Here is a 26,252-nt window from a genome sequence, read left to right as displayed (position 1 = left end):
CACTCTCCTGCCTTCTACATCAGATCAGCTAGATTGCTGTGCTTGTTTCCGTACCCTGTGTAAACAGAATCATAAAATCTATACCCTTTTGTGTCTGGCTTCTTTCACCAACCTCTATGTTTGTGAAGTTCATCCATATTACTGAGTGACGCTGTAGATAATTCACTCTTATAACTGCATAGTTTTCCATCGTGTGAACATCACCACAATTTATAATCCATTTTACTCACGATGGACATTTGGGTGGGTTCTAGTTTTTGACTATTAAGAATAGTGCAACTATGACCCTGTCTTTTTGAAAATATGTGTTCACGTTTTGTGGGCAAGTAACCAGGAGTGGAACGGTTGGGCCATCCAAATCCTTTTTCTTTTTTTTTTAAGGTTGCCAGAGTAGATATAAATAATGCAAAGGTGTTCTGGGCTCTCTTATCCAAGAAGAAAAGCAACTGACTTCAACCCCTCCAACCCCTCCAGCTGCTTCTTCTCAAAAGGGTCTGTTTTCCTGGCTACACTGGGAGCTCCCAAGAACGATGACCATTCCCCAAAATGCCCAATGGCCAGCCAGTGTCTGGAGTACAGCGGGTGCTCGATGCATGACCACTGAGCTACAGGCAACATATCCTCAACTTCCCGATGCCACTCATTCTGGCCTGGCTTCTGCCCCCTGGCTGCACTGGAAAAGTTCTCACTGAGGTCACTCACCCATTGCCCTCCTTGGCCTGACCCAACTCAACCGGCACCTCCCATCTGTGCCATCTCTACGCGCACCTTCCCTCTAGGTGGAAGCAGCTCTGGGGTGGAGCCCAGGGCTTCTTCATCCCCCTATCCCCAGTGCCTCCCACAGGCTGGTGCCTGGCAGGAGCTGGAGAAACATCTGTTACCTGGATGAATGACTTTCCAAACAGGGAAAGCAACCACTTGCCCTCATCTCTTATTTTTTTTCCTCATCTGGGTTGAGGCTAAGTGGTGTTTTGAAGCTCAAAACCACTTTCTCTTTCATTAGCTAGGTTTTGTTGCAAAATTTCTGCTTAAAAAAATCTTCATTTGTGAGGTAGAAAGCCATATAAAACTCTCTTTTTACACAGAGACAATTTCAGGGAATCTCTGATGTTCATCTGTTTGTCTCACAGGAAATGGAAAATACAGAACAACAAAAGTAAAATGCATTACGATTATCAGCCGGGAAGCACAGTTGACTCGGCCCACACCATGCTGACTCTCCTGTTCCTTGCTCACCCTCATCCTGTTGGGAGGAGATAGGTACATGCTTTTAATCCCCAACACACCAACAGGAAAAAGGAAACGTGAAGGCTGAACAACTTGTCAAGGGCTCCTCAACAAAGCAGGGGCTGTGCCGGCAAAAGTCAGCTCTTCAAACTGAGCCCAGTGGGAAAGGCAGCCTTTCAGGTTGGCTCAGCTAATCGACAGACCTCTGGGTGCGGACAGAATGAAATCAAGTTTCAGAGAAAGACAAATATGATACCACTTATCTGTGGAATCTAAAAAAATGATACAAATGAACTTATTTACAAAACAGACTCACAGACTCACAGGCATAAAAAACAAACTTACAGCTACACCAAAGTGGAAAGCGGGGAGAGAGAAATTAGGAGCTTGGGATTAACATATACACACTACTAAATATAAAATAGATAACCAACCAACAAGGACCTACTGTAGAGCACAGGGAACTATACTCGATATCTTGTAATAACCTATAATGGAAAAGAATCTGAAAAAAGAACATATATATAATAAATATATAATAAAAAGAATATAAATATATGTATATACAACTGAATCAGTTTGCTGTACACCTGAGCCTAACACGACATTGTAAATCAACTACACTTCAATTAAAAAAAAAAAAAAAAAATCCCCCCCCAAAAAAGGAAGAAAAATGAAATCAAGTTTGATTTAGAACAGAGGGCCAAATCCAGCCCTGTGTTTGTAAATAAAGTTTTATTAGCAAACAGCCATGTTCATTCATTTATGTATATCTGTGAGTGCTACCAGGCTACAGTGGCAGACTTGAGTGGTTATAGCAGGCCTTCTGGCCAGCAAAGTCTAAAATGCTTACTATCTGATCCTTTACAGAAAAAAAAATTTGCCCATCTCTGACTTGGAGAATAGTCTGATGTCTGGATTTTGTTCTATTTCCCAACTATTAGCACATTCAAGTTCCTGTTCAAACTATTCCACTCAACAGGGAGGTCTTTACTTTAAAAAAAAAAAATTGACAATCTTTGATTTGAGTTTATATAATAGTTCAGAGAGAAGGTTCAATGGTTTGGTTTGGGGCTAAAATTAATCTATTTTCTCTGCTTGGCTGTGGTCCTCAAGCAGAACATTTTTACAAACCTGGACCAAAGTGGGCAGGTGAAATGGAATGCATTCTGCTCTGGAGGATGTCTTCTATTCAAGCTTGAACATACACCACTCCTTCTAGCATTAAGATTCAAAGAGTCTATCTGTATCCCTCTCACTTAGCTAATCCCATTTTCAACAAAGGTCCAGATATTATTTGTTGGCACCTACCTTTTCAACATCAAGTTGGAAGAAGTATACCTTCTTCCAACTTCTTTCATAGATACCTCAAAAACTAAACATTTGAAAATACACAGTCCCCCAAATACTAATAGATTCTCCAAGTCTGTCTTTTGAAGCTAAATGCATCTTACAGTAACATGGCAGCTGACTTCAGAATTGAAATCCAGCTTTAAACTCTTCATGTAGACGTTTGATCATATATGAAACTTTCATCTCATTTTTAAAAACTTTCTATTAAGGAAATTTTCAAACACATGCAAAAACAGAATAGTATAATAAACCCCACACCCCAGCAACCAGTTTCAACAAGTATAAACATTCTGCCAATTTTTCCCACTCATCCTTCTTCCCAACTTTTTGATTATTTATTGTTTGTTGCAGCATTTTCAAAGCAGACCTCATACATTAAATCATTTCACCCATAAATGCTTATTTGTTTCTGTTAGATAAGGTCCTTCTCCTTTGAATAAAACTGTGACACCACTATCGCATCTGACAAAATTAATAATGATTCTTAATATAACCTAATACCCAGCCCAAGTTTAATTTTCCCCAACTGTCTCAATAATGTCTTTTTATAGCCGATTTGTTCAACTAAGGATCCAAATATGACCACATATTGTATTTTGTTGATAGGTCTCTTAGGTCTCTTTATATCTGCAACAGATTCCCCTCACTTTTTTTTCACCCACCACTGGCACACACTTAAATTCCAATTGGCCAAGCAAACCTTACCAGGAGTAATACCTCTTCAGCCTCCACCTGCTTTAAGCAACCCAGACGGTCACAGGACTTTAAGCCCCTGAGGCACAGACGCATCCAGCTCCACCTTCTACGTGCAATCCACCACCGGGACCACTGTGCCAGACCATCCCACATACTTTCTGCTCTCAAGAGAAGGAATTTAGATTGCTTCAGCAAGCTAATTCACTAAAATTAAATCTTTTCTGTGCTGCAATGACCCGAAGACTCTGAATGATTTTAAAAGACAAGGCAGCCTTTCATTATGGCTTCTTTTTGAAATTAGCCAATTTAATCAAGAAATCACAAAGTAAATCGGACAAGACTCGTCATCCATTATCACTACCAGTAACGACATTAATTGATCTCCTAGATTATGGAGGACACTGGGTGATAAAAAAGGATGACCTATGTTCCTGCCCAAAGTGACTTAGAGCCTAAATGGAGCGGTTATCCCATCGTTTAGACAAAAAATGCCCAAGAAGGACAAAAGACGGAGAACCACCCCAACCAACATCCATGCTCCTACCATTAGCTTAAGAATATTTGTGAGGTCAATCTGTGTGATGGAATAAAAAAAGCAAGACTCAGAGAAACAGAGTTGGATTGCTAGTTCTATCATTTATGACCTGTGCCATACTGGATAAGTTAGTTAACCTCTCTGATTCTCAGTTTCATCATTTGTAAAACAGGAATAATCCTACCTACTTCACAGAGTAGCAGCCCTTAACACTGAATCAGAAAATCGTATACGAGTGCCTAGCAATAATGATGATGGTTAAAATACTAACAGTAATAAAATCACTGAATATAATACTCTATGCCAGGCACTGGGCTAAAATGTTTTATGTGTATTGTTTCATCTAATCCTCATATCAGTCCTACGAAGCATCTCCGATTCTTATGTCATTTTCCAGATGAAGAATGTGAACAGAGTGAGTGATCTGCTCACACGGACTCAGCTAAAGGCAGGAAGTGGGTTACAGGACCTCAGGGTTCTTGCTATCAATCACAGCATGATAATGCCTCCCAAATACCACCCCAGTAAAGTGCAAAGGTGGGACCCAGGGCTGCATAAATTACCGGGGGGACAGGCCCTCCTATTATGGCTATTAATCAAACCAATTATATTGTAATTTCATAGGAACAGCACCCTGAAGCCCCCACCCCTGCTCAAAAAAAGAAGCCCCAGGAGGCTCCCAGAGTTGCCCTACCCATGGCATGGGTGTGTTCAGAGCCATAATGCTGGTTTTCTTCCTTACTGGGACGAGTCTTCAGCAGTCTGCTAAAGAGTACTTATGGCATTCTTTATTACAAGTCTCAAACACCCAATATTTGCACAAACAGGACCAAAGGAAAATCAGAATTATTTTTTCCTATATAATCTCTTCTTTTTTGTACACATATACAAAAAAGACAAAAGGAAGTTAGCTGCCAGAAAAGAGGTCCAAATGCCTGCCATCACCACGCTGTGAGAAGCCCAAGCTAGCCAAGTGGAAGAAGCTCCTGGAAAAGAACTGAGGCCCTGACCTGCAGTCCCAGCAGGCCAAGAGCCATGTGAGGAAAGCCATTTTGGACCTTCTTATCTTCCCAGAGTTCAAAGAGAACACACGAAGCTTCTGTATCACCCAGTCAATGCACAGAATTGTCAGAAATAACAAAATGCTGTTGATTTAAGCCACTGAGTTTTGGGGTGGTTTGTTAGATAACTGAAATAGCCAGAAGTCAGCTCTTCCAGTCAGGCCAAATATCGAATCTATGAATGAGAGGTGCCTTAACAGCAGCTTACTGTTGTTTATCAAGAGAAACGCTACATTCCTTCCATTCGAAGATGCCCACTGGCCGAAACATTCAGCTCTGTAAACCTGGGGCCAACACTGTACTTTGCCCCACAGTGTTAAATAATTATGAATAATGATCACAACAATAATAATGGCAGATAATATTTACCCAGCCTGTCCTATGTACACGGCTTCACGCTAAACCTTTTATTATTTAACCTGTGCGGAAGCCTTTTGAGGTGGACTTCTATTATGCCCATTCTACAGATAAGGCAATGAGGCTCCAAGTGGTACAGTGACTTGGCCAGGATCACACAGCCAGTAAAGTGTGGCTCAGGACTTCACCCTCTGGCCATCGGACTTCAGGACCCATGCTCCTAAACATTGGCCCATTCAAGTGTCATTCTACTTTGATAAAGTTGCCTCCTTCTAAGAGAAATAATGTGTATAAAGGGTTTAAACTGTGCCTGACCTATAGTGTTTTCTGTAAACACCAGTTCTTGTTAGTAGGAAACTTGTAGATGGGGAAAGGAAGAGCACAGTAAGCCCCCATTAATGTTGGCTACTGTGATGGTTTGTACAGGCCTCCTTCATCAGCAGGCAACCCGGCGTTTGGTAATTATCTGTTTACAAGTCGGCTCTCTCCCTGTACTGTGAGCTCCCTGAGAGTCGTCACCGTTTCGGGTTCGAGTTTGTAGGTCCCGGGCTCCGCGCATGGCCGGCCCAGAACCAGCAGGTGCTCAAGAAATGTTTGTTGAATGGAAAGGAAATGCTTCAGTCACCACAAATGCGAACTTGCATTTCCAGGAACACCTTCCGCAGCCATCAGTCCTTAACGTGATTCTAAAGGAAAGGGCAGGAAGGGACAGGTGAAGGATACCCACCCAATGGGCTCCTAGGGATGAGACGGAGCTGGGCTTGTGGCCCAGACACTGGAGAAGTCTGTGCGAGTCTGTGGCCGGCCACACGGGGAGCCGGACCTCCCAAACTCCCCAGCACTCTGAAAAGTCCCAGGGAAAAAAGTGGAGACGCTGGGTGGAAGCCCCCGAACCCCAAGGTGGCCACGCCTGCTCCCGCCCGGAATCACTAGAAGGGACTAGCCCTCCCGCCCCTCCCGGGACGCCGGAGGAGGGGGAGGAGGAGGGGGAGGGGGAGGGGGGGGAGGAGGGGGAGGAGGGGGAGGGGGAGGGGGAGGGGGAGGGGGAGGGGGAGGGGGAGGGGGAGGGGGAGGGGGAGGGGGAGGGGGAGGGGGAGGGGGAGGGGGAGGGGGAGGGGGAGGAGGAGGAGGAGGAGGAGGAGGAGGAGGAGGAGGAGGAGGAGGAGGAGGAGGAGGAGGAGGAGGAGGAGGAGGAGGAGGAGGAGGAGGAGGAGGAGGAGGAGGAGGAGGAGGAGGAGGAGGAGGAGGAGGAGGAGGAGGAGGAGGAGGAGGAGGAGGAGGAGGAGGAGGAGGAGGAGGAGGAGGAGGAGGAGGAGGAGGAGGAGGAGGAGGAGGAGGAGGAGGAGGAGGAGGAGGAGGAGGAGGAGGAGGAGGAGGAGGAGGAGGAGGAGGAGGAGGAGGAGGAGGAGGAGGAGGAGGAGGAGGAGGAGGAGGAGGAGGAGGAGGAGGAGGAGGAGGAGGAGGAGGAGGAGGAGGAGGAGGAGGAGGAGGAGGAGGAGGAGGAGGAGGAGGAGGAGGAGGAGGAGGAGGAGGAGGAGGAGGAGGAGGAGGAGGAGGAGGAGGAGGAGGAGGAGGAGGAGGAGGAGGAGGAGGAGGAGGAGGAGGAGGAGGAGGAGGAGGAGGAGGAGGAGGAGGAGGAGGAGGAGGAGGAGGAGGAGGAGGAGGAGGAGGAGGAGGAGGAGGAGGAGGAGGAGGAGGAGGAGGAGGAGGAGGAGGAGGAGGAGGAGGAGGAGGAGGAGGAGGAGGAGGAGGAGGAGGAGGAGGAGGAGGAGGAGGAGGAGGAGGAGGAGGAGGAGGAGGAGGAGGAGGAGGAGGAGGAGGAGGAGGAGGAGGAGGAGGAGGAGGAGGAGGAGGAGGAGGAGGAGGAGGAGGAGGGGGAGGAGGAGGAGGGGGAGGAGGAGGAGGAGGAGGAGGAGGAGGAGGAGGAGGAGGAGGAGGAGGAGGAGGAGGAGGAGGAGGAGGAGGAGGAGGAGGAGGAGGAGGAGGAGGAGGAGGAGGAGGAGGAGAAAGAAAGTGATTGGAAGTCAGAAGTTTCCCAGCAACAAAAATCCTCCCCATCCTCGGCCGCCCCGCCCAGTGAGGAGGGACCGCCACAAGTGATCAAGGCAGTTGGGGGTCCCGCTATTTTGGGCCCAACACGGAGAGCCCAGCCCGTAGGTCCCACCCCCGCCTTTCGTGCACCCCGAATTATATGAGAGGTTCCCAGGGAGGGGCGGGACGCCCCAACTGTTACTTACAATCGTCTAAGTCATCCTGCAAGTCCACAAAGTACAGGGGGATCCCTGAAAACCAAGAGACACATATGGAGTTACAAGGGGGCTGCGGCAGGCGGGCTCAGGGGCGGGCGGGGGGGGTCCCCAGGCCTCGAGGGGTGGTCCCGGCTTGGGGGGAGGGGGGCGCCTCGGAAGTCCAGCCCCACTCACCCGCCATCTTGGAATGGGCCTGGAGGAGGGGCCGGCGTGCGAGGGGCGGGGCCAGAGGGAGAGGGGCGGGGGTATCTGGCTTCGGGCCCCGCCCCTCGCCGGCGGCCCCGCCTCGAGCCTCGCGGCGCCAGCCGGCCCCGCCCTCGCGGCGAAGGTGGCTGCCGAGGTGGGCGGGGAGGTCAGGTGACCCGGCCGGCGTCCCAAGATGGCGGCAGCGGTGGCGCCTGGGAATCCGCGGCACCGTCCCGGCTGCTGAGGCGGGCCCCGCACGGCTGGTGACGGACGGGCCACGCCGAGGACCGGCGAACGGGCGGCCGCCGCCTCTACGCGCCCCGCGGCCGGGGCTAGGCCGTGCCGCGGCGGCGCTGGGGGATGCTCGTGCTGGGCCGGGCCTCTACCTCCTCAACTTAGGGCGGCGGCGGGCCCGCGCCCCTGGCTCCCAGGCCATGGCGCTGAGGGAGCTCAAAGTGTGTCTGCTGGGGGTGAGTGGCGGCGGGCCGGCTGGGATGGCCGCGGGAGGCCGGGCGGGCCGGGGACCCGGGCGTGCCCACATCCCCTCTGCCCCTTCGCCCAGTCTCCGTGCGGGACGCCGCCTACCTGCCCCGGGACCCTCCCTCCAGCCCCCCCACCCCCACCCCGGGCCGTCCCGCCCACCTGGCCGCACCGTCCTGAAGGTTTTGCTGGCGGGAGGGACCTTCCCCCTCGTCCCTCCCTGGAGCCCAGGGTCTCTTCCCGCCCCCCAAATGGTGAAGAGCCCTCACTGCCTCTCCATTGCATCTGGGTTAAGAGCAGCTCTTAAATAGCTTCCCCAGGTACTAGTTAGGAGTTGGCCAAGTCTTGTAGAGTACAGCCAGTAACAGGTCTTTAGGTTTTACGAGCAGCAGTAGTCTCCTTTGCTGTCTGCCTGGTGTTTTTGAACTTGTGGGATACCTCTGACACTTCTCACAGAGTTACTTTCCTTGGGGCGGGCGGGGGGACATTCAAATCAGGAAGCCCCAAAGACTAGTTTGAAGCTTCAGCTTCCTGACTTGTCAAGGCAACTTTGCTATTTCAGAGGATACTTTCTGAAATTGATGCTCTCTTGCCTGAGTTGCTGCTTTAAAGACTGAAAAAGATTTCAATAACTAGTCTTCCCCCTTCCTAGATAGGGTGGGGCTGGGATTTATCAGGGGTTACTCAGAAGTAGTTCAGGAGTTCATAGTTCACTTAGACTTATTATAAAGCAAGTGAGTTTGTCACTTTGCACAGTAAGCAGAAACTTTGGATCTTTCAAAAGATCCTGTCTCTTAAAAACTTGGAACCCCTCTCCTACAATACATTTTGAAATCTCCTAGTTACTCCGCTGAATTTTTATGAAAACCTTTTTGTGTTTCTTAACTTCTAAAATTTACCTATCTGGAATGATTTTTCCAAAATCCTGAACTTAGGGCACAAGGTAGTTTTTGGTGTATGCAAGCAGGTAAAACTTTTTCTTCTTCACCTCTCTCATTCTCTTTCAGGATACAGGTGTAGGTAAATCAAGTATTGTGTGGCGGTTCGTGGAAGACAGTTTTGATCCGAATATCAACCCAACAATAGGGTAAGAGATCAAGTTTATTGAATGTGCATCTAAAGGTGTATTGAAAAGTCCATTCAAATAAAGGCTGTGTTACAGGGGTTAGGCATCCCCATTTTAAACTCTAGTGAATTTGGAGACAGTGGTTCCCATCATCTCTAGAAGAACTTGAAATGATGGAGTGAGGAATGATGTGTTTTAGGAAAATTGTCTTTTGATTTGTGAGGAATGAAAACTTCAAAATGAAAGTATGAATTAAAGTTTTACTTGTTAGGATATACATAGGGCCTTCGATCTATGAATAGTAACAGCAATTACACCTTGAAATAAGGCAGAAGAAAACAGGTCCTAATACTTTTTTTTTAAAAGATATTTTAGGTGGCTTTAGTTCTTCGTAAAAAATAGTTTGGGGTCCAAACCCTTCTCACACATTCCAGCACTGCTACTACACGTTCCAGTAGCAGTAAAGAAATAACAAAATAATGTGAAAATGGAAGCTTTTTTCCAGGTACCTGGGTCTTAGAATAAGTGAAATTGACTGGCTGTCGGTTTTCGACTCTGTGAGAAAACTTTTCAGGCTTTTAAAATATCATAATATTAATACTTTCTCTGTGAGAAGTTGTGTTTCGTGGGTTTTAATACTTTGTTAGGCTTGTAAGACTAGATAGCTGCTATGCAAAGCCCCAGTCGAGTGGTTTCTTCCATTTAAAGAAAAATTCTGTTCTGCCTAATCGGGAAATATTTTACAGCATACACATACACACTTGAAGGCATCAAGATGAAACAGCCCCTAATTCTCTGAAATTAAAATGCCTTTCAGTGTCCTTCAGGAAAGAACTGGGTATGTCTACATTTTGAAGTGTGAACTCATCCTCCTCTGGGCCTGCCTGTCACTACCCGCGTGGGAAAGTGAAGGGGCAGGAGGTGATAGCAGGTCGTGCTGGTGACTCAGTGAGTGACACACCTCACACTAGGCGGCACTAAAAACCCAAACGCCAGCTCGGTTAGAAGCGCTGTCTCACCAGAGAAGAGGGGAGGTGGAGGGTCTCCCTCAGGCCTGTGGCCCTGTCCTGGGTGGCCAGCCCTCCCAGCCCCACAGGCGCTGGGGTTCTTCACCTCCCCGAGCCCCGCTGTCGTCACCAGGCGGTCCAGGCGCACGTCTCACAGGGAAGAGGATCCGAGGCTTCCCCCTCGTCCCTTCCACCGTCCTTGCTTCTCTGTCCTCAGCAGGTGTCCTCCTCCTTCAGGACCAACCCCACGCACACCTGAGCTCTGGAGCCCTGCCTTCATCAGGTCTCCCCTTCCTTCCCCAGCCCTGCCTTCTTGTCGGAGCCTGCAGACACGCTCCCCGAAGACAGGGGCGCCCCCCCAAGCCTGCCGGGCAAACTGGGGGCTCCGGAAAGAGGACTTCCTGCTTCCGCAGCTGCTGCTTCTCAGCCCCTGCTGTCTCCATCCCACCCCACCGTCCCACTGAAACCACCTTCCCTCAGTACCTGTTTCCATCTCACTGCCAAAGCAATGGCTTTTTTCTTTCTTTATTCATTCACTGAGTGCCTGCTGTATGCCGGATGCTAGACTGGGGGCTGGTGATTTAGGCCAGGGCTCAGCAAACCGTGGCCGTTTGGCCCACCTCTTGATTTTATAGATACAGTGATACCGTGACACATCACACCGTTCATTTATATGTTGTCTGCACCGCTTTCGGGCTACGATGGCAGAGTTGAATAGTTGTGACTAAGACCCTGTGGCCCGCAAAGCTGAAAGTATTTACTATTTGGACCTTTTCAGAAAAAGTCTGCCAACGCCTCCTGCCCTCGTGAACCTCTCCTAGGAGGAGAGAGACATATTCTGTGACTGAAGTACAGGAAGTGATTTCTTTGACCATGTTCTGTGCTCCAAAGGAGGAATGTGGAGCGCCTGTGAGAGCCTGTAGCAGGGCCTCGCCCAGGCCCCAGGGCATGACTGGCTCCTGAGGGCAAGAGTGAGGGGGTGAGGCGCTTGGAAGCCCTGACATTTCAACATGGAGAGATGAGTGGACTGTATTTCAAAAAACAGTGTTTGAAGAGTGGAAGGTAACTATCGGTGGTGTTGAGGGCAGTGAGTAGCACGGGGGACGGCAGGAGCTGTGAGGGTGGGGGACAGGGCACGTTGGATGGGTGGCCCGGAGGCTGGACGGGCAGCAGGGCCAGGCCCCGGACGTTCTTCCTCTCCCTGGGTCCGTGACCATCCCCCTCAGTCCTCTCCCCGCCCACCCTCCCCGCACTGCGTCCTCCTCCGTGCCGTGCCTTTCCCAAACACTACGGGCCTCTACGTATTTGTGACTGAGCTCATAAACTCCCCATCAGAGGCTCGGCCCTCTGCTCCTCTTTCCGTGGACCTTGTGGAAGAGAAAAGGACCAACATGTCCTCAGGTACCCAAACCAGCAACCTGGGCATCCTTCTCAGATCCCCCTCCTGATGTCCCCTCCCCTCCCTGAAGCCAGCATGAGTCACTAGCTTGTGTCCAGGGCTCCTCCTGAATATCCTTCCATACCTGTTCTTTGTTGACTTCTAGACCTTCATCTTCCCTCGTGGTGGTTCCGACATGGACTCTGCCACCTGCCAGCTAGTTAACCCTGAATCCGTTTCCCCATCAGCAAAATAATAGTAATACTGGCACCAATTCCATATTGTTAGGGGAATTCCATGAGATACTGTATTTAAAATGTTTAGCTAAATGCTGGGGACACTGGGGCTGAATACATGATAGCATTGTTGTTTTTAAAAATATTTACATCTTTTAAAATTATTTTTATCAAAGTCATGTGCATGTGGGTTTTTTCTGTAACAATAAGGCTTATAAGTTAAGTATAACAGTCCCCTGGTCCACTCTGACTCACTCCCTAGAGGCAGCTACTGTTGTGATGTTGTTTAGCAGTTTTTTTCTGATCTTTCCTCCAGATTTTTTCATAACATGCATATACTGCTAATTCTTGATCCCTTCACTCTTCTCCCCGACCCCATCGCCCAATTTTAGGCATCATCTACTGATTGTTTTCTTGAGAGATGGGAATTCAGTCACCCTGCTTCTCCCACCGCCCTCTGCTCATTTGCCCTCCCTCCATCTTTCCAGTAAAGCACCACCACTGAGCGTCAGTGGAGCGTTTAGAATGCAGGCTCTCAAGCCAGGCTAGCTGCCGTCACATTCCAGGTCTAACACGTAGTCACTGTGTGTCCTTGAGCAAATTATTTAACCTCTTGGTGACTAAATTTGCACATTTGGGAGGATAAGTTGCATCTCATTATAGAGTTGTGAAAATTGAGTTAAACACATAAAAATTAGTTAGAATGGTACTTGGCATATGGTAAGCATTTGTTATTTCTTAGCAACTGTTATTTTTTAATAAGCCTCTAACACTATAGGGTTTTTTTAGACTTTATTTAAATGGAATTAGACCAGTAGGTATTGTTTTGTATCTGCTTATTTTATTCAAACCTTGTGAGATTCATCTATGTCATTTCATGTAATAATAGTTTATTCTTTTTCACCTTTGTATAGTAAGTATCTCACTGGACAAATGTACCACAGTTTATTCTGCTGTTGGATATTGTGGTTGTTTCTAGTCTGAGGCTATTACAAATAATTCTGCTATGAACATTTTCGTACGTGTCTTTTGTGCCCATATGTATGGAATTTCTTTGGCAATTGGCAGTGGAATTCCTGAGTCAGAAGGAATATGTATCTTAACTCTGGTAGCTACCTTGTAAAGTATTGCGCCAATTTACATTCCTACCAGCAGTGTTTGGGAGTTCCGGTTGCTCCATATCAGCTACAACATTTGGTATTATCAGTCTCAAATTTTAGCTGTGTTGGAGGGTGGGTGGTAGTACCTCATTCTGGTTTTAATTTCTGTTTCCCATATGACTAAAGCTATTGAACACATTTTCATATGTTTATTGGTCATTTGGATATGTTGCCTGTTTGAGAATCTTGTTCATTTTTCTATTGGGTCATCAGTCATATCCTTATTGATTTGTAGGTGTTGTGTACGTATTCCGGATACTAGTCATTCGTTGGTTCTGAGTATTGCAGATATTTTCTCGCACTCTGTGACTAAGGTTTTCACTCTCTGAAAGGATCTTTTAATGAAGCGTTGTTACCTTTAATATATCCATTTGATCAATCTTTCTCTTTATGGTTAGTGCTTTTTATGTCCTTTAAATAAACTTTGATTTACCAAGGTCATGAAAATACTCTCCTGTTATCCTATAGAAATTTTGTTTCACTTTTCAGATTTAGATTTAAATTTCACCTGGAATTAATTTCTGGATGAGATGTAAAATAAACGTTAAGTTGTGGGGCGTTTTGGCTTTTTTTTTTTTAATTCCAACAGGGTTATCCAGTAATCCTCATCCCCTTTTTGTTTTTTTAGACTGTCCATAATTCAGTGTTCTATGCTGAGCCGTGATTGTCATAAATTGAGCATCTGTATTTATAGTGCACTTTTTATGGATTTTTTATTATATCCCATTGATCTGTGTTTTTAATTGACTTTACTGAAGTATAGTTTACATGCAATAAAATGCACCCATTTTTAGTGAACATGTTGATGAATTCTGACAGATTTATACACCTGTGAGATCACCACTGCAGTCAAGATGTAGAACACTTCCATCACTCCAAACTGTTCCCTTTTGCCCCATCCTGTACTCATCCCCACCCCTACCACTGGCTCCAGGCAACCACTGATAAGCTTTCTGTCACTATAGATTATATGGAATTTTAAAATTTCAATTGTTTGTTACTAATATATAGACATAAAATTGATTTTTACGTATGGACCTTGTGTTGTGTGACTTGGCTAAATTCAATTCAGGCACCTTTTTAATAGATTCCTTGGGATTTTCTTAGGTGCACAATCATGCCATCTGTAATAGGCAATTTTATTTCTTTCTTTCCAATCTTTATGCCTCTTATTTCTCTTACCTGCCTTAGCACATGAGCTAGGACCTCCAGTACTGTGAGAAGTGGTAAGAGCAGACATCCTTTCCTTATTCCTAATCTTGGTGGGGGAAGCATTCGGCCTTTTCCATTAAGTTAGACGTCTAGGCTCTAGGTTTTTTTTATAGGTGCCCACTATCAGGTTGAGAATGTCATCGTCTATCCCTAAATCAGTGAGATTTTTTTTATCAAGAACTGTGTTGAATTTTGCCAGGTGGTTTTTTTCATCTTTTGAACTGTTCTTATGCTTTTTCTTTTTCAGTCTTAAAATAGTGAATTACAACAATTGATACTAAAATATTAAGCCAACATTGCATTCCTTGGATACATTTCACTTGGTTAATATGAATTTTTTAATACATTACTGAATCTGATTTACTAAAATTTTGCTAAGCATTTTTGCCTCCATGTTCATGATGGATATTGATCTGTAGTTTTCTGTAATATGTTTCTCTCGTTTTGGTATCACGGCCTCATAAAATAAGTTGGGAAGTGTTTTTTCCTCTTCTACTTTTTTGGAAGAGTTCATGTAGAATTGGTATTTCTTCCTTAAAAGTTTGGTATAATTCATAAATTATATCCATTTGATCAACGGATGAAGCCATCTGAGCAAGGAGTTTTCTTTGTCAGAAAAATTTAGCTACCAATTCAGCTTCTTTAATAGATATGGGCCTATTCATTTCTTCCTGAGTAAGCTTTGGTAGTTTGTGTCTTCTTTCAAAGAATTTGTCCATTGTATCTGTTTTTTAATTTATTGGCATGAAGTTGTTCATAATATTCCTCTGTTATCTTTTTAATGTCATTAGGGTCTGTCCAGCTATAAGTTTAGCAATTTTAATGGTCTTCTCAAAGAATCAGTTTATTTCATTGATATTTCACTCTTTTCCTTGTCATTGATTTTTGCTTTTATCTTCATTTTTTCCTTCCTTTGCTGATTTTGGCCTAACTTCTTCTTTTTTAGTTTAAGGTAGAAGTTTATAATATTGATTTTTTAAGGCGTTTTTTTATATATGCAGTTTCCCTGTAAGTACTGGTTTAAGTGAATTCCACAGATTTTGATATGTTGTGTTTTCATTTTCATTTAGTTCAAAGTATTTCTTTCCCTTGTGACTTGTTTGACCTGTTAGTTGTTGGAAGTATGTTTTCTAACTTACAATTATTTGGGAATTTTTCCAGATATTTTCAGTTAGTACTGATTTGTAGTTTAAATCCGTTGCAGTCGGAGAACATACTCATTATTATTTCAAACCTTTTACATTTGACATTTGTTTTATGGCCTAGAATGTGGCCTTCATGAATGTTCCATGTGTACCAGAAAAGAATGTATTCTGCTACTGTTGTGTGATGTGTTCTGTAAATGTTAAATAATCAGCTTGGCTAATAGCACTGTTCCTCTTCTTTGCATCCTTGCTGATTTTTTTGTCCCTTATTTGAAGTGAAAGGAGTGTTTGAAATCCAACCCTAATTGAAGATTTGTCTACTTCTGTTTTTAGTTTGATCAGTTTTTGTTGATGTTTTGAAGCTCTTATTATTGAGTGTACCTACAGGTAACACTGCTATTTTTCTTATCACTTGACCTCTTCACTATCATGAAATGTCCCTCTTTTTCCCTGGTAACAGTCCTGATTCTGAATTCTACTCAGTCTCATATGAATACAGGCTCTTCAGCTCTCTGTTGGTTAGTGTTTGCATATCTTTTCCCATCCATTTACATTTAACCTATTTATATCTGTATATTTAAAGTGAGTTTCTTGCAGACAGCATTATGGGTCCTGCCTTTTATTTGGAGTGTTTACACTTGTGCTGTCTAATACAGTAGCTGCATGTGGCTATCTGAACTTAAGTTAAAATTTAAAATTCAGTTCCTCAGTCACACTAGCTACCTTTCAAGTTCTCATTGTAGAAGGCTCTGTTGTATAGTACTGGTTTAGACCATTTTTATTTTTTGTAACTATCAATATGGTTTGGCTTAAATCTACCATCTTGCTGTATTTTTCTACTGCCCATATTAATGGTTCCATTTTATCTTCACTAGTGGCTTGTTAGCTGTACCTCTTCTATTATTTTAGTGGTTGTGCTAGGATTTACAATATACTTCTTTAATTTGTCAGCCTACCTTCAAATAATATACGGTTTCACGTATATAGTATAAGAACCTCCTTACAAGAGTATACTTTCATTTCCCCTCGCTCATCCTTTGTGTTACTATTGTCATATATTTTACTTCTGCATCTTATAAAGTCCACAATACACTTATTTTTTGCCTTAGTCAGTGATCTTTTACAGAGACTATTAGTCTTTTTTCTGGGTCCTTGTGCCAGTGTCACAGTTTCTTAAATCCAGTATCTTTGTAATAAGTCTTAATGTCCAGTAGTATGAGTAGTTCTATTTTATTCTTCAGTAATTTCTTGGCTGTTCTTGGCCTGTTACATTTCCATGTAAACATTAGTGTTATCCGTTTTCACACACACCAACACACTAATCCCCACTGTGTTTTTGGTTGACATTCCATTGAATTTATAGATTGGTTTGGAGAGAAATGACATCTTTATGATACTGCATCTTCAGTATATGCACATAGATGATTCTTCCATTTGTTAGGCTTCTTTATTTTTTCTGAGCATTTTTTTCTGCTTTTCTGTGTAGTGGACTTGCACATCTTTCGTTAGATTTAATCCAGGGGGTTTGATGTTTCAGTGCAGTTTTCTGCTGTCAATGTGCTAAATGGTATTGCTTTGAAATAGCTTTATTTCTAAAACTTAAACTGTTTGTATCTTTTATTGAGTTGAGTACGGATCTGCAGTACAGTGTTGAATAGAAATGGTCATACTGTGTATTCTTATCTTATATTAATCTTAGCAGGAAAACTTTCTCTATCATACCATTAAATATGTTTGCTGTAGGGTTTCTGTACATACAACTTATCACATTACAGAGTGTCCTTCTTTTTATCATATGCTGGAGTTTGTTTTTTTTTATTTTTAACATGAATAAGTGTGGAATTTACCAAAAGATTTTTCTACATTTATTGGCTTGATCCTGTAATTATTCTTTTATGATGTTAATGTGGTAAATAACATTGTTGAATTTTCATGGAGTAAATCCACTTAGATTGTGATAGATTTTTCTTTTTACATATCACTGGCTTTAGTTTACTGTGTTTTTTTAGGACCTTTGTGTATGTTTATGAGTAAGACTGTCATGTAATATTACTTTCTATGACGTACACGTCAGATTTGGTAGGAAGGTTTTGCTTCCCTTATAAAGCTAGTTGAGAAGCTCTTCTATGGAAGAGTTTGTGTAAAATTGCTCTTATTTCTTCTTTAAATGATTAGTAAAATGCATGTGGGCTTCAAGTTGTCCTTGTATAATATAGTTTAAGGAGTCAATTTCTTTCTTTTTTTGTTAATAATTTTTATTTTATTTTTTTATTTGATTGCGCCGGGTCTTAGTTGCGGCTCGCTGGCTCCTTAGTTGTGGCCAGTGAGCTCCGTAGTTGCAGCCAGTGGGCTCCTTAGTTGCAGCTTGCCAAATCCTTAGTTGCGTCATGTGGGCTCCTCAGTTGTGGCAGGCGGGCTCCTTAGTTGCGGCTCGCCAGCTCCTTAGTTGTGGCGTGCGAACTCTTAGTTGCGGCATGCGAACTCTTAGTTGCAGCATGCGAACTCTTAGTTGTAACATGCATGTAGGGTCTAGTTCCCTGACCAGGGATCAAACCCGGGCCCCCTGCATTGGGAACGTGGAGTCCTTAACCACTGTGCCACCAGGGAAGTCCCTCAGTTTCTTTCACAGTTGTAAGATTATTGATTTTCAGATTTTCTATTTCTTCTTGTATTGATTTTGATAGTTGTGGTTTGTTTGGGTTTTTTTTTAAGGATTTTCACTATTTTCATATACTTTTCCCAATTTATTGGCATAAAGATGTTAAGACTTTATACTTTTTACATTTTACATATATCTCTTTTCCATTTCTGATATTAGTTTTGCCTTTGGTCAACTCTACAGTATGTCTCTTTTTTCATTAATTCCTGCTTCTATCTTTATAGTTTCTGTTCTGTTCAATGTGCTATTCTTTTTCTAACTCCTTGAAAGAGATGATTATATAACTGATTTTCAGTCCTTATTTTCAGTTGTATTCCTTATGTTTTAATACCTTAGCCATGGCTTTTGCTGGATCCAGGTTCTTGTATATCATCATTTCATTGTCATTCATTTCAAAATATTTTCTGATTTTAATTATGATTTCACCTTTGATCCAAGTGTCATTTAGATATGTGTTCGTTGATTTCCAAATATAGGGAAATTTTCTAGTTAACTTTTTTTAGTGATTACTGGCATAATTGTATTGAGGTCAGAGAACATATTTAAATCCTTTAATTTCTGATGCAGTTTGCAATTTACCCAGCATATGTTGATTTTGGTAAATGTTTCATATGTGTTTGAAAAGATTGTATACTTTGCAACTGTTATTTGCCATGTTCTGTGAGTGGAATTAAGTCAGGTTTATTAATCGTGTTCATTTCTTCTGGTTTTTCGGTCTACCCAAATCCATCAGTTACTAAGAGACTTAGTGGGTTAAAAATCTTCCACTATGCTTGTGTATTTGTCTGATTATCCTTTTTGTCCTGTCAGTTTCACTTTATCTGTTTTGCAGCTACAGTAAGTACTTACAAATCTGGAATTTTGTATCTTACTGATAATACAAACCTTCTAACATTCTGAAATGTACTCTTTAGCTCTGGGAATACATTTTGCCTTGAGGTCTAATTGTGTCTTAATATAACAAGACTATTTCCTTTGGTCAGTATTTGCATGGTGCAACTTTGTCTCATCCTTTTGTTTTCTAACCTTTCTGTATCTTTCTGTTTAAGGTGGGTTTCTTGTAAGCAGCTTATGATTTGAATTTGATAAAATACATTCCATATAACCACCACCTAATCAAGATCCAGAAATTCTCATCACCTCAGAAGGTTGTTTCTGTGAGTCCCACTTCCCATAAGTGACCACTGTGCTGACCTCAATCACTATGGATTAATTTGCCTGTTCTTGCACTTCATGTAAATGAAATAATACAGAAGACACTCTTTGGTGTCCTATTTCTTCCCCATAAAATGATGTTTTGGAGATTCAACCATGTTGTTGCATGTATCATAGTCCCTTTTTTTAATTGGTGACTAATATTCTCTTATATGAATAGATCACAGTTTGTTTGCCCATTAGTTTTGGGCTATTATGAATATAGGTGCTGTGAAGATTCTTTTAAAACTCTTTTTGTACACATAGGTTTTCATTTCCTTTGGGTAAGTAACTAGGAATCGAATTTCTAGTTCATAGGATAGGTGCATATATAACTTAGTACAAAGTTGCCAAAGAGTTGTCCAAAGTGGTTGTATCATTTTACCCTCCCACCCGCAAGGTATAGAAATCCAGTTGCCCTACATTCTCACCAGCATTTGTTTGTCTTTTTAACTTCAGTTATTCTAGTGGATATAAAATGGTATCTCATTGTGCTTTTAGTCTGCATTTCCCAGATGACTAATAATGTTAAGCATTTTTCATGTGTGTATTTGTCATTCATATCTCTTATGAAGTCAGTACTCAGGTCTTTTGCCCATTTTTACTTGGAGTTTTTGCCTTATTTCTTACAGACTTGTAGAAATTCTTTACATATTACAAATAAAACTCTCTTGTCAGGTAAATTTATTGTGAATATTTTCTTCCATTCCGTGGCTTGCCTTTTCATTTTCTTAATGATGTCTTCTAATGAGGAGTTTTAATTTCAATGAAGGCCATGTTATCAGTTTTGTCTTCTTGGGTTCATGCTTTTTTGGTCCTCTCTAAACAAGCGCTGCTTGCCCCAAGTTCTCAGTGATATTCTCCTATGTTTTCATCATAGTTTTAGCCTTACTTTTAGTTCTTTGATCCATCTCAAACTAATTTTTCTGTATTCTGTGAGGTAGAGGTAAGAGTCATTATTTTCCCGTGTGATTATCCAGTTGTCCCAGCATCATTTGTTGAAAGACTTTCTTTTCCCCATTGAGTAGCATTGGCGTCTTAATAAATTATAATATTGAGTCTTCTGATCCATGAACATGGTGTCTTTCTCTATTTACTTAGGTCTTCTTTAATTTGTCTCTGCGTTGTTTTGTAGTTTTCAGTGCAGGAGTCTTAAGAGTATTTTTGTTAAAAATTTTTCCTAAATATTAATGTTTTTTAAACTATTGTAAATATAATTGTAATTTTTTATTTTATTTACAATTGTTTGTACCTGTATATAGAAATACCATTGATTTTCGTATATACTTTAATCCTGTTAAATTCATTTATTCTGATAGCTATCTTGTAGAGTCCTTAGGTTTTTTTTACATACATGATTGTGTTGTCTGAGAATAAAGTCAGTTTCTTCCTTTCCTTTTAATTTTTTCCATACCTTGCTTCATTGGCTAGGACCTCCGGTACCATATTGAATAAAAGTGGTGACCAACATCCTTGCCTTTTCCCAATCTTAGTGGAAAAACATTCAACATTATAGTATTAAGTATGATGTTAGTTGTAGGGTGCCCATTATTAAGATAAGGAAGCTTCCTTTTTCTAGTTTGCTGAAAGTTCTTTTAAATCAAGAATGGGTCTTGAATTTTGTCTTAATACTTTTCTGCATCTATTTAGATGACAGTATGGTTTGTTACCTCCTTTTTTCTGTTAATGTGATGGATAACTGTATTCATTATCAATTGCTAAGTAACAAATTATCCCAGTACTTAGCAGCTTGAAACAACAAACATTCATTATCCACATTTTCTGTGGATCAGAAATCAGAGTGGCTTAGCTGATACGGTTCTGGCTCAGAGTCTTCTGTGGTGTTGCAGTCAAGATGTCCCAGTCAAGGGGCTTCCCTGGTGGCGCAGTGGTTGAGAATCTGCCTGCCAATGCAGGGGACACGGGTTCGAGCCCTGGTCTGGGAAGATCCCACATGCCGCAGAGCAACTAGGCCCGTGAGCCACAACTACTGAGCCTGCATGTCTGGAGCCTATGCTCCGCAACAAGAGAGGCCGTGATAGTGAGAGGCCCGCGCACCCTGATGAAGAGTGGCCCCCGCTTGCCGCAACTAGAGAAAGCCCTCGCACAGAAACGAAGACCCAACACAGCCAAAAATAAAAAAATATAAAAATAAATAAATAAATTTAAAGAAATTGCCAAACTATTAAAAAAAAAAAAAAAGATGTCCCAGTCAAGTCAGGGCTGCAGTCATTTGAAAGCTTGACTGGGGTTGAAGGATCTGCTTCCAAGATGGCGCACTCACATGGCTGTTGACTGGAGGCCTCAGTTCCTCAGATCTTCACCATGTGGGCCTCTCCATGGGGCTGCGTGAGTGTCCTCACAAGAGGACAGCTAACTTTCCCCAGGGCAAATGACCCAAGGGAGAGCAAGGAAGAATCTGTAGTATTTTTATGACCCCTTAGAAGGGAGTTACTAAGCCCATCCCAGACTCGCAGGGTACGGAATTAAGCTCCGCTCTTGAAGGAAGGAGTATCAAAAGGCAAAAAATGAACATATTTTGTAACTACCACAATTACATTAATTGAATTTTAAAAGTTTAATCATCCTTACTGTAATAATGTGAGTAAACATCAGATAAACTCGGATTGAGAAACGTTTTACAAAATGACGGGTATATAATCTTCAAAAGTCTCAAAGTTTAAAAAGTCAAGGAAAGACTGAAAAGCTAACCCAGGGCTTCCCTGGTGGCGCAGTGGTTGAGAATCTGCCTGCCAATGCAGGGGATGCGGGTTCGAGCCCTGGTCTGGGAAGATCCCACATGCCGCAGAGCAACTGGGCCCGTGAGCCACAACTACTGAGCCTGCGCGTCTGGAGCCTGTGCTCCGCAACAAGAGAGGCCGCGACAGTGAGAGGCCCGCGCACCGCGATGAAGAGTGGCCCCCCACTTGCCGCAACTAGAGAAAGCCCTCGCACAGAAACGAAGACCCAACACAGCCAAAAATAAATAAATAAATTAATTAATTAATTAAAAAAAAAAAAAAAAGCTAACCCAGACTGAAGGATACTAAAGAGTCATGACAGCTAAATACAGCATGTGTTTTGAAGCAGATGTTTTACCAAAAAGGGTATTATTAGGACAATTGGCAAAACTCAAATAGGCTCTGAGGAATAGATGGTAGTAATGTGTCGGTGTTAATTTCACAGTTTTGATTATCTTATTCTGCTTATGCAGGAAGATAGTCTTGTTTGTAGGAAATGTCCACTAATGTTCAGAGGTAATGAGGCAACTTACTCTGAAATGGCTCAGGATAAATAACTTCTGTACCTGTAACTTTTCTCTAAATTAGAGACTGTTTCAAGTTTGTTTGTTTGTTTTTAATGATGACTATTTTACTGTAAATAAAGACATTAAAAGACAACCAACTTTTATCCCCCAAATGTCATTAAAAGACAGCTGGCTGCTTGGTGTAAAACAGTATAACATTGAGCTGTGGACGCACTCTTCACCTTGCACGCCGGCTCTGTGAGCCTGGGTCACACACACCCCGCCCCGCCGCCGCATGTACCTACCTGCTTGGCCCACCTAATTTTAGCGATTCTGAGATTGAGTAATTCTTCAGGGTAGGAAAAAAGAGGAAATGCAAAACTCTTTTTTTTTTTTTTTTTAATTAATTAATTAATTTATTTATGGCTGTGTTGGGTCTTCGTTTCTGTGCGAGGGCCTTCTCTAGTTGCGGCGAGCGGGGGCCACTCTTCATCGCAGTGCGCGGGCCTCTCACTATCGCGGCCTCTCCTGTTGCGGAGCACAGGCTCCAGACGCGCAGGCTCAGCAATTGTGGCTCACGGGCCCAGTTGCTCCGCGGCATGTGGGATCCTCCCAGACCAGGGCTCGAACCCGTGTCCCCTGCATTGGCAGGCAGATTCTCAACCACTGCGCCACCAGGGAAGCCCCTCATTTCTTTTTATTTTACACCCATATTACCATTTCCATTGCTCTTCCTTCCTTCCTGTAGAATTGAGTTTTCATCTGTTGTTATTTCCCTTCAGTCTAAAGAACTGTTTTAGCATCTCATGGATTCTCAGGGCTACTAGTGACAGATTCCCTCAGTTTTTGTTTATCTGAAAAGGTCTGTATTACATCCTCACTTTTAAAGGATATTTTTGCTAGATAAGGATTTCTGGGGGTTTTTTTTCCCCTTTTTGTATTTTGTTTGTACAGCGTAATGATTTGATATGGGACCATATTGTGAAGTGATTACACAATAAGTGTAGTTAACATCCAGTCACCACACAGAGTTAGAAAAATTTTTTTCTTGCTATGAGAACATTTAGGATTTACTCAACAACTTTCAAATATACAGTACAGTATTATTAACTATAGTCACCAAGCTGTACATCCCATGGGTGAAATGAGTGAAGATGTCAGAGGTACACACTTGGAGGTGTAATGTACAGATGGTTTTCTTTCAGCATTTTGAATATAGTATTCTACTGTATTCTGGCCTCCGTGGTTTCTGCTGAGCGGCCTGGCATCTTCCGTAGCACTGTTCCCCTGTAGGTAACATATGTTTTTATCATCTGGCTGCTTTAAGATCTCTTTATCTTTTTTTTTTCTAATTAATATTTATTGGAGTATAATTGCTTTACAATGTTGTATTCGTTTCTGCTGTACAGCAAAGTGAATCAATTATTCAAATACATATACCCACTCTTTTTTAGATTCTTTTCCCATATAGGTCATTACAGAGTATTAAGTAGAGATCCCTGTGCTATACAGCACGTTCTTATTAGTTATCTAGGGTCTCTTTACCTTTTGTCTTCAGCAGTTTACTGTTGTGTGCTAGGTGCTTGATATACTCTGGGGTAACTGAGTTGCTTGGATTAGAAATATGATTGTTTGGGATATTTTCAACCATTGTTTCTTTAAATATTTTGTCTACCCCATTCTCTTGCTCCACCTATAGGATTCCAGTTACTCATGTATTAAACTGTTGGATATTATCGCGCAGGTGACTGCGGCCTGGGTTTTGTTTTGCTTTGTTTCCATCTTTTTCTCTTTAAGGATCACGTTATTTCTGTTGATCTGTCTTTCAGTTCGATTGATCCTTTCTTCTGTCTTTTAAGCACATCTAGTATATTTTTTTCACTTCAAATACTGTCTAATTCTAGAGTCTTTGTTTTTTATATTTTGTAAGCTTATCTGTTCACTCAATATGACTCTTTGTCTTTAAGTCCTGATTATATTTCTAATAGCTTTTAAAGCACATGTCTGCTAGTGCCAACATCTGGATCAGCTCAGGATCTGTTGCTATTTACTCTTTTTTCTCTTGACCTTGGGTCACATGTCTTTGCGTATGTAGTAGCTTTTCTTTAATTACTATTGTATACTGAATGCTGCAGAGGTATGTTGTAGGGATTTTCTATTCTCTTATCTTCCGGGCAGTGCTGAGTTTTGTTTTAGCAGAAAGTTGAACTGTGGGCTAATCACCTTGAACTTGGGGAAACGTGCTTTTACACTCTGTTAGGATGGTTCTGTTGGATTGTTGCCTTCAGCCTCATGGCAAATCCTTATTCCTGGGACACAGTCTTTACTTCTGAAGGGTGGCCTACCTGGCTTTTCACTCAGGGTGCTCACTGGGCCCCTGTAAGTCGGCAGGATTCAGACTTCCAACTCTTTCTCCTGCAGTTGGCAGCAGCTGAAATCCTGCTCAGCTCTTTCAGCCTTCCATCGGCACTGTCCTTGGAGTCTCCCCCGTGCATGTGCGGTTCAAAGTCACCGTGGGTCTGAGGGGACTTGATGCATAGATTTGAGGCTCCCTCTGCAGCATCTTCCTTCCCAGGGCATCCCGTCTGCATTTCCAGCCACACTGGGAGCCCCAAACCCCATCCTCCAGCCAGCGGCACTGGTTTTCTGCTTGACAGGCTGGTGAGGGTTCTCCCAGTGCGGGCTCCCACCACCGTGCCTGGGCTCAGAGCTCCCTGACTTTGACTTTTTTTTTTTTTTTTTTTTTAATTATTTATTTATTTATTTATTTATTTATTTATGGCTGTGTTGGGTCTTCGTTTCTGTGCGAGGGCTTTCTCTAGTTGCGGCAAGCCACTCTTCATCGCGGTGCGCGGGCCTCTCACTGTCGCGGCCTCTCTTGTTGCGGAGCACAGGCTCCAGACGCGCAGGCTCAGCAATTGTGCCTCACGGGCCTAGTCGCTCCACGGCACGTGGGATCTTCCCAGACCAGGGCTCGAACCCGTGTCCCCTGCATTGGCAGGCAGATTCTCAACCACTGCACCACCAGGGAAGCCCGTGACTTTGACTTTTAATTTGAGTATTTAATTATTTTACCTTTAATATAATTACTGATGTATTTATGTTTAAACACTACAATTTTACACTTTGCTCTTTGTTTACCCTGTCCTGTGCTCTTGTGGGTTGAATTTTGTTTTGTTTTGCTTTTAATGCCATATTTCCCCCTTTGTTACCTTGGAAATACATTCTTTAATTGTTCCTCTAGCAATTACGTTACGCATCCTTGACTTACTTGAGTCTAATATAAATTACTTTCACTACATTCCCACAATGCAGGGATCTCAAATCCAATTTCCCTGTTTCCTGCCTTTTATGCTTTTACAGTGCATTTTAATTCTAGACCTTATAGGATCTTTATTATTGTTATACAGTCAACATTCCTGTCAGTTTTCTCCACATGTTTACTCTTCCTGTTGCTTTACATTCCTGCCTGCATTTCTGACCTTCCATCTGGGATTATTTATTTCATTCTGAAGAATACTGTTTCATATCTCCTTTACTGTACTCTGGTGCTGGGGGGTTTTTTTGTCTGAAAATGTCTTAATTTCATCTTTTTTAAATAGAGCTTTATTTACATACAATAAAATGTGTAGTTCAGTGCATTTTTGCCTTGTACTTGTTTAAGTGCCATCAAGCTGTAGAACATTTCCATTACCCCAGAAAGCTCCCTTCCTGGTATACCCACCCCTGCGTCATCAACCTAACCACCGTCAACCTAACCTATCACAATAGAGTAAATGTGTGTTTTTAAACTTCGTATAAATG

General features: G+C 42.8%; 2 protein-coding genes across 3 annotated transcripts in view; one reads left to right on the top strand and one right to left on the bottom strand.

Moving 5' to 3' along the window:
• Window positions 1–8,100, bottom strand: part of LOC133104109 (putative serine/threonine-protein phosphatase 4 regulatory subunit 1-like) — a 58,143-nt gene extending 50,043 nt beyond the window's left edge. Inside the window, exons 1-3 of the mRNA XM_061209788.1 lie at window positions 8,051–8,100; window positions 7,653–7,996; window positions 7,467–7,511 (exon numbers count right to left, since the gene is read on the bottom strand). Coding sequence (XP_061065771.1) covers window positions 7,467–7,511; window positions 7,653–7,996; window positions 8,051–8,100 — 439 coding nt within the window. The remainder of the gene's footprint in view (window positions 1–7,466; window positions 7,512–7,652; window positions 7,997–8,050) is intronic.
• Window positions 7,827–26,252, top strand: part of RAB22A (RAB22A, member RAS oncogene family) — a 53,828-nt gene continuing 35,402 nt past the window's right edge. The window contains exons 1-2 of one of the 2 annotated variants that reach the window (XM_061208226.1): window positions 7,827–8,134; window positions 9,152–9,231. In XM_061208226.1, the coding sequence (XP_061064209.1) occupies window positions 8,099–8,134; window positions 9,152–9,231 (116 nt within the window). In that variant the 5' untranslated portion in view covers window positions 7,827–8,098. The remainder of the gene's footprint in view (window positions 8,135–9,151; window positions 9,232–26,252) is intronic. The other variant, XM_061208225.1, reaches the window with a different exon arrangement.

Source organism: Eubalaena glacialis, chromosome 13, assembly GCF_028564815.1.
Source record: "Eubalaena glacialis isolate mEubGla1 chromosome 13, mEubGla1.1.hap2.+ XY, whole genome shotgun sequence".
Lineage (NCBI taxonomy): Eukaryota > Metazoa > Chordata > Mammalia > Artiodactyla > Balaenidae > Eubalaena > Eubalaena glacialis.
Note: the sequence above shows the minus strand (reverse complement) of the source record. Positions and strands in the feature narration are given on the sequence as shown.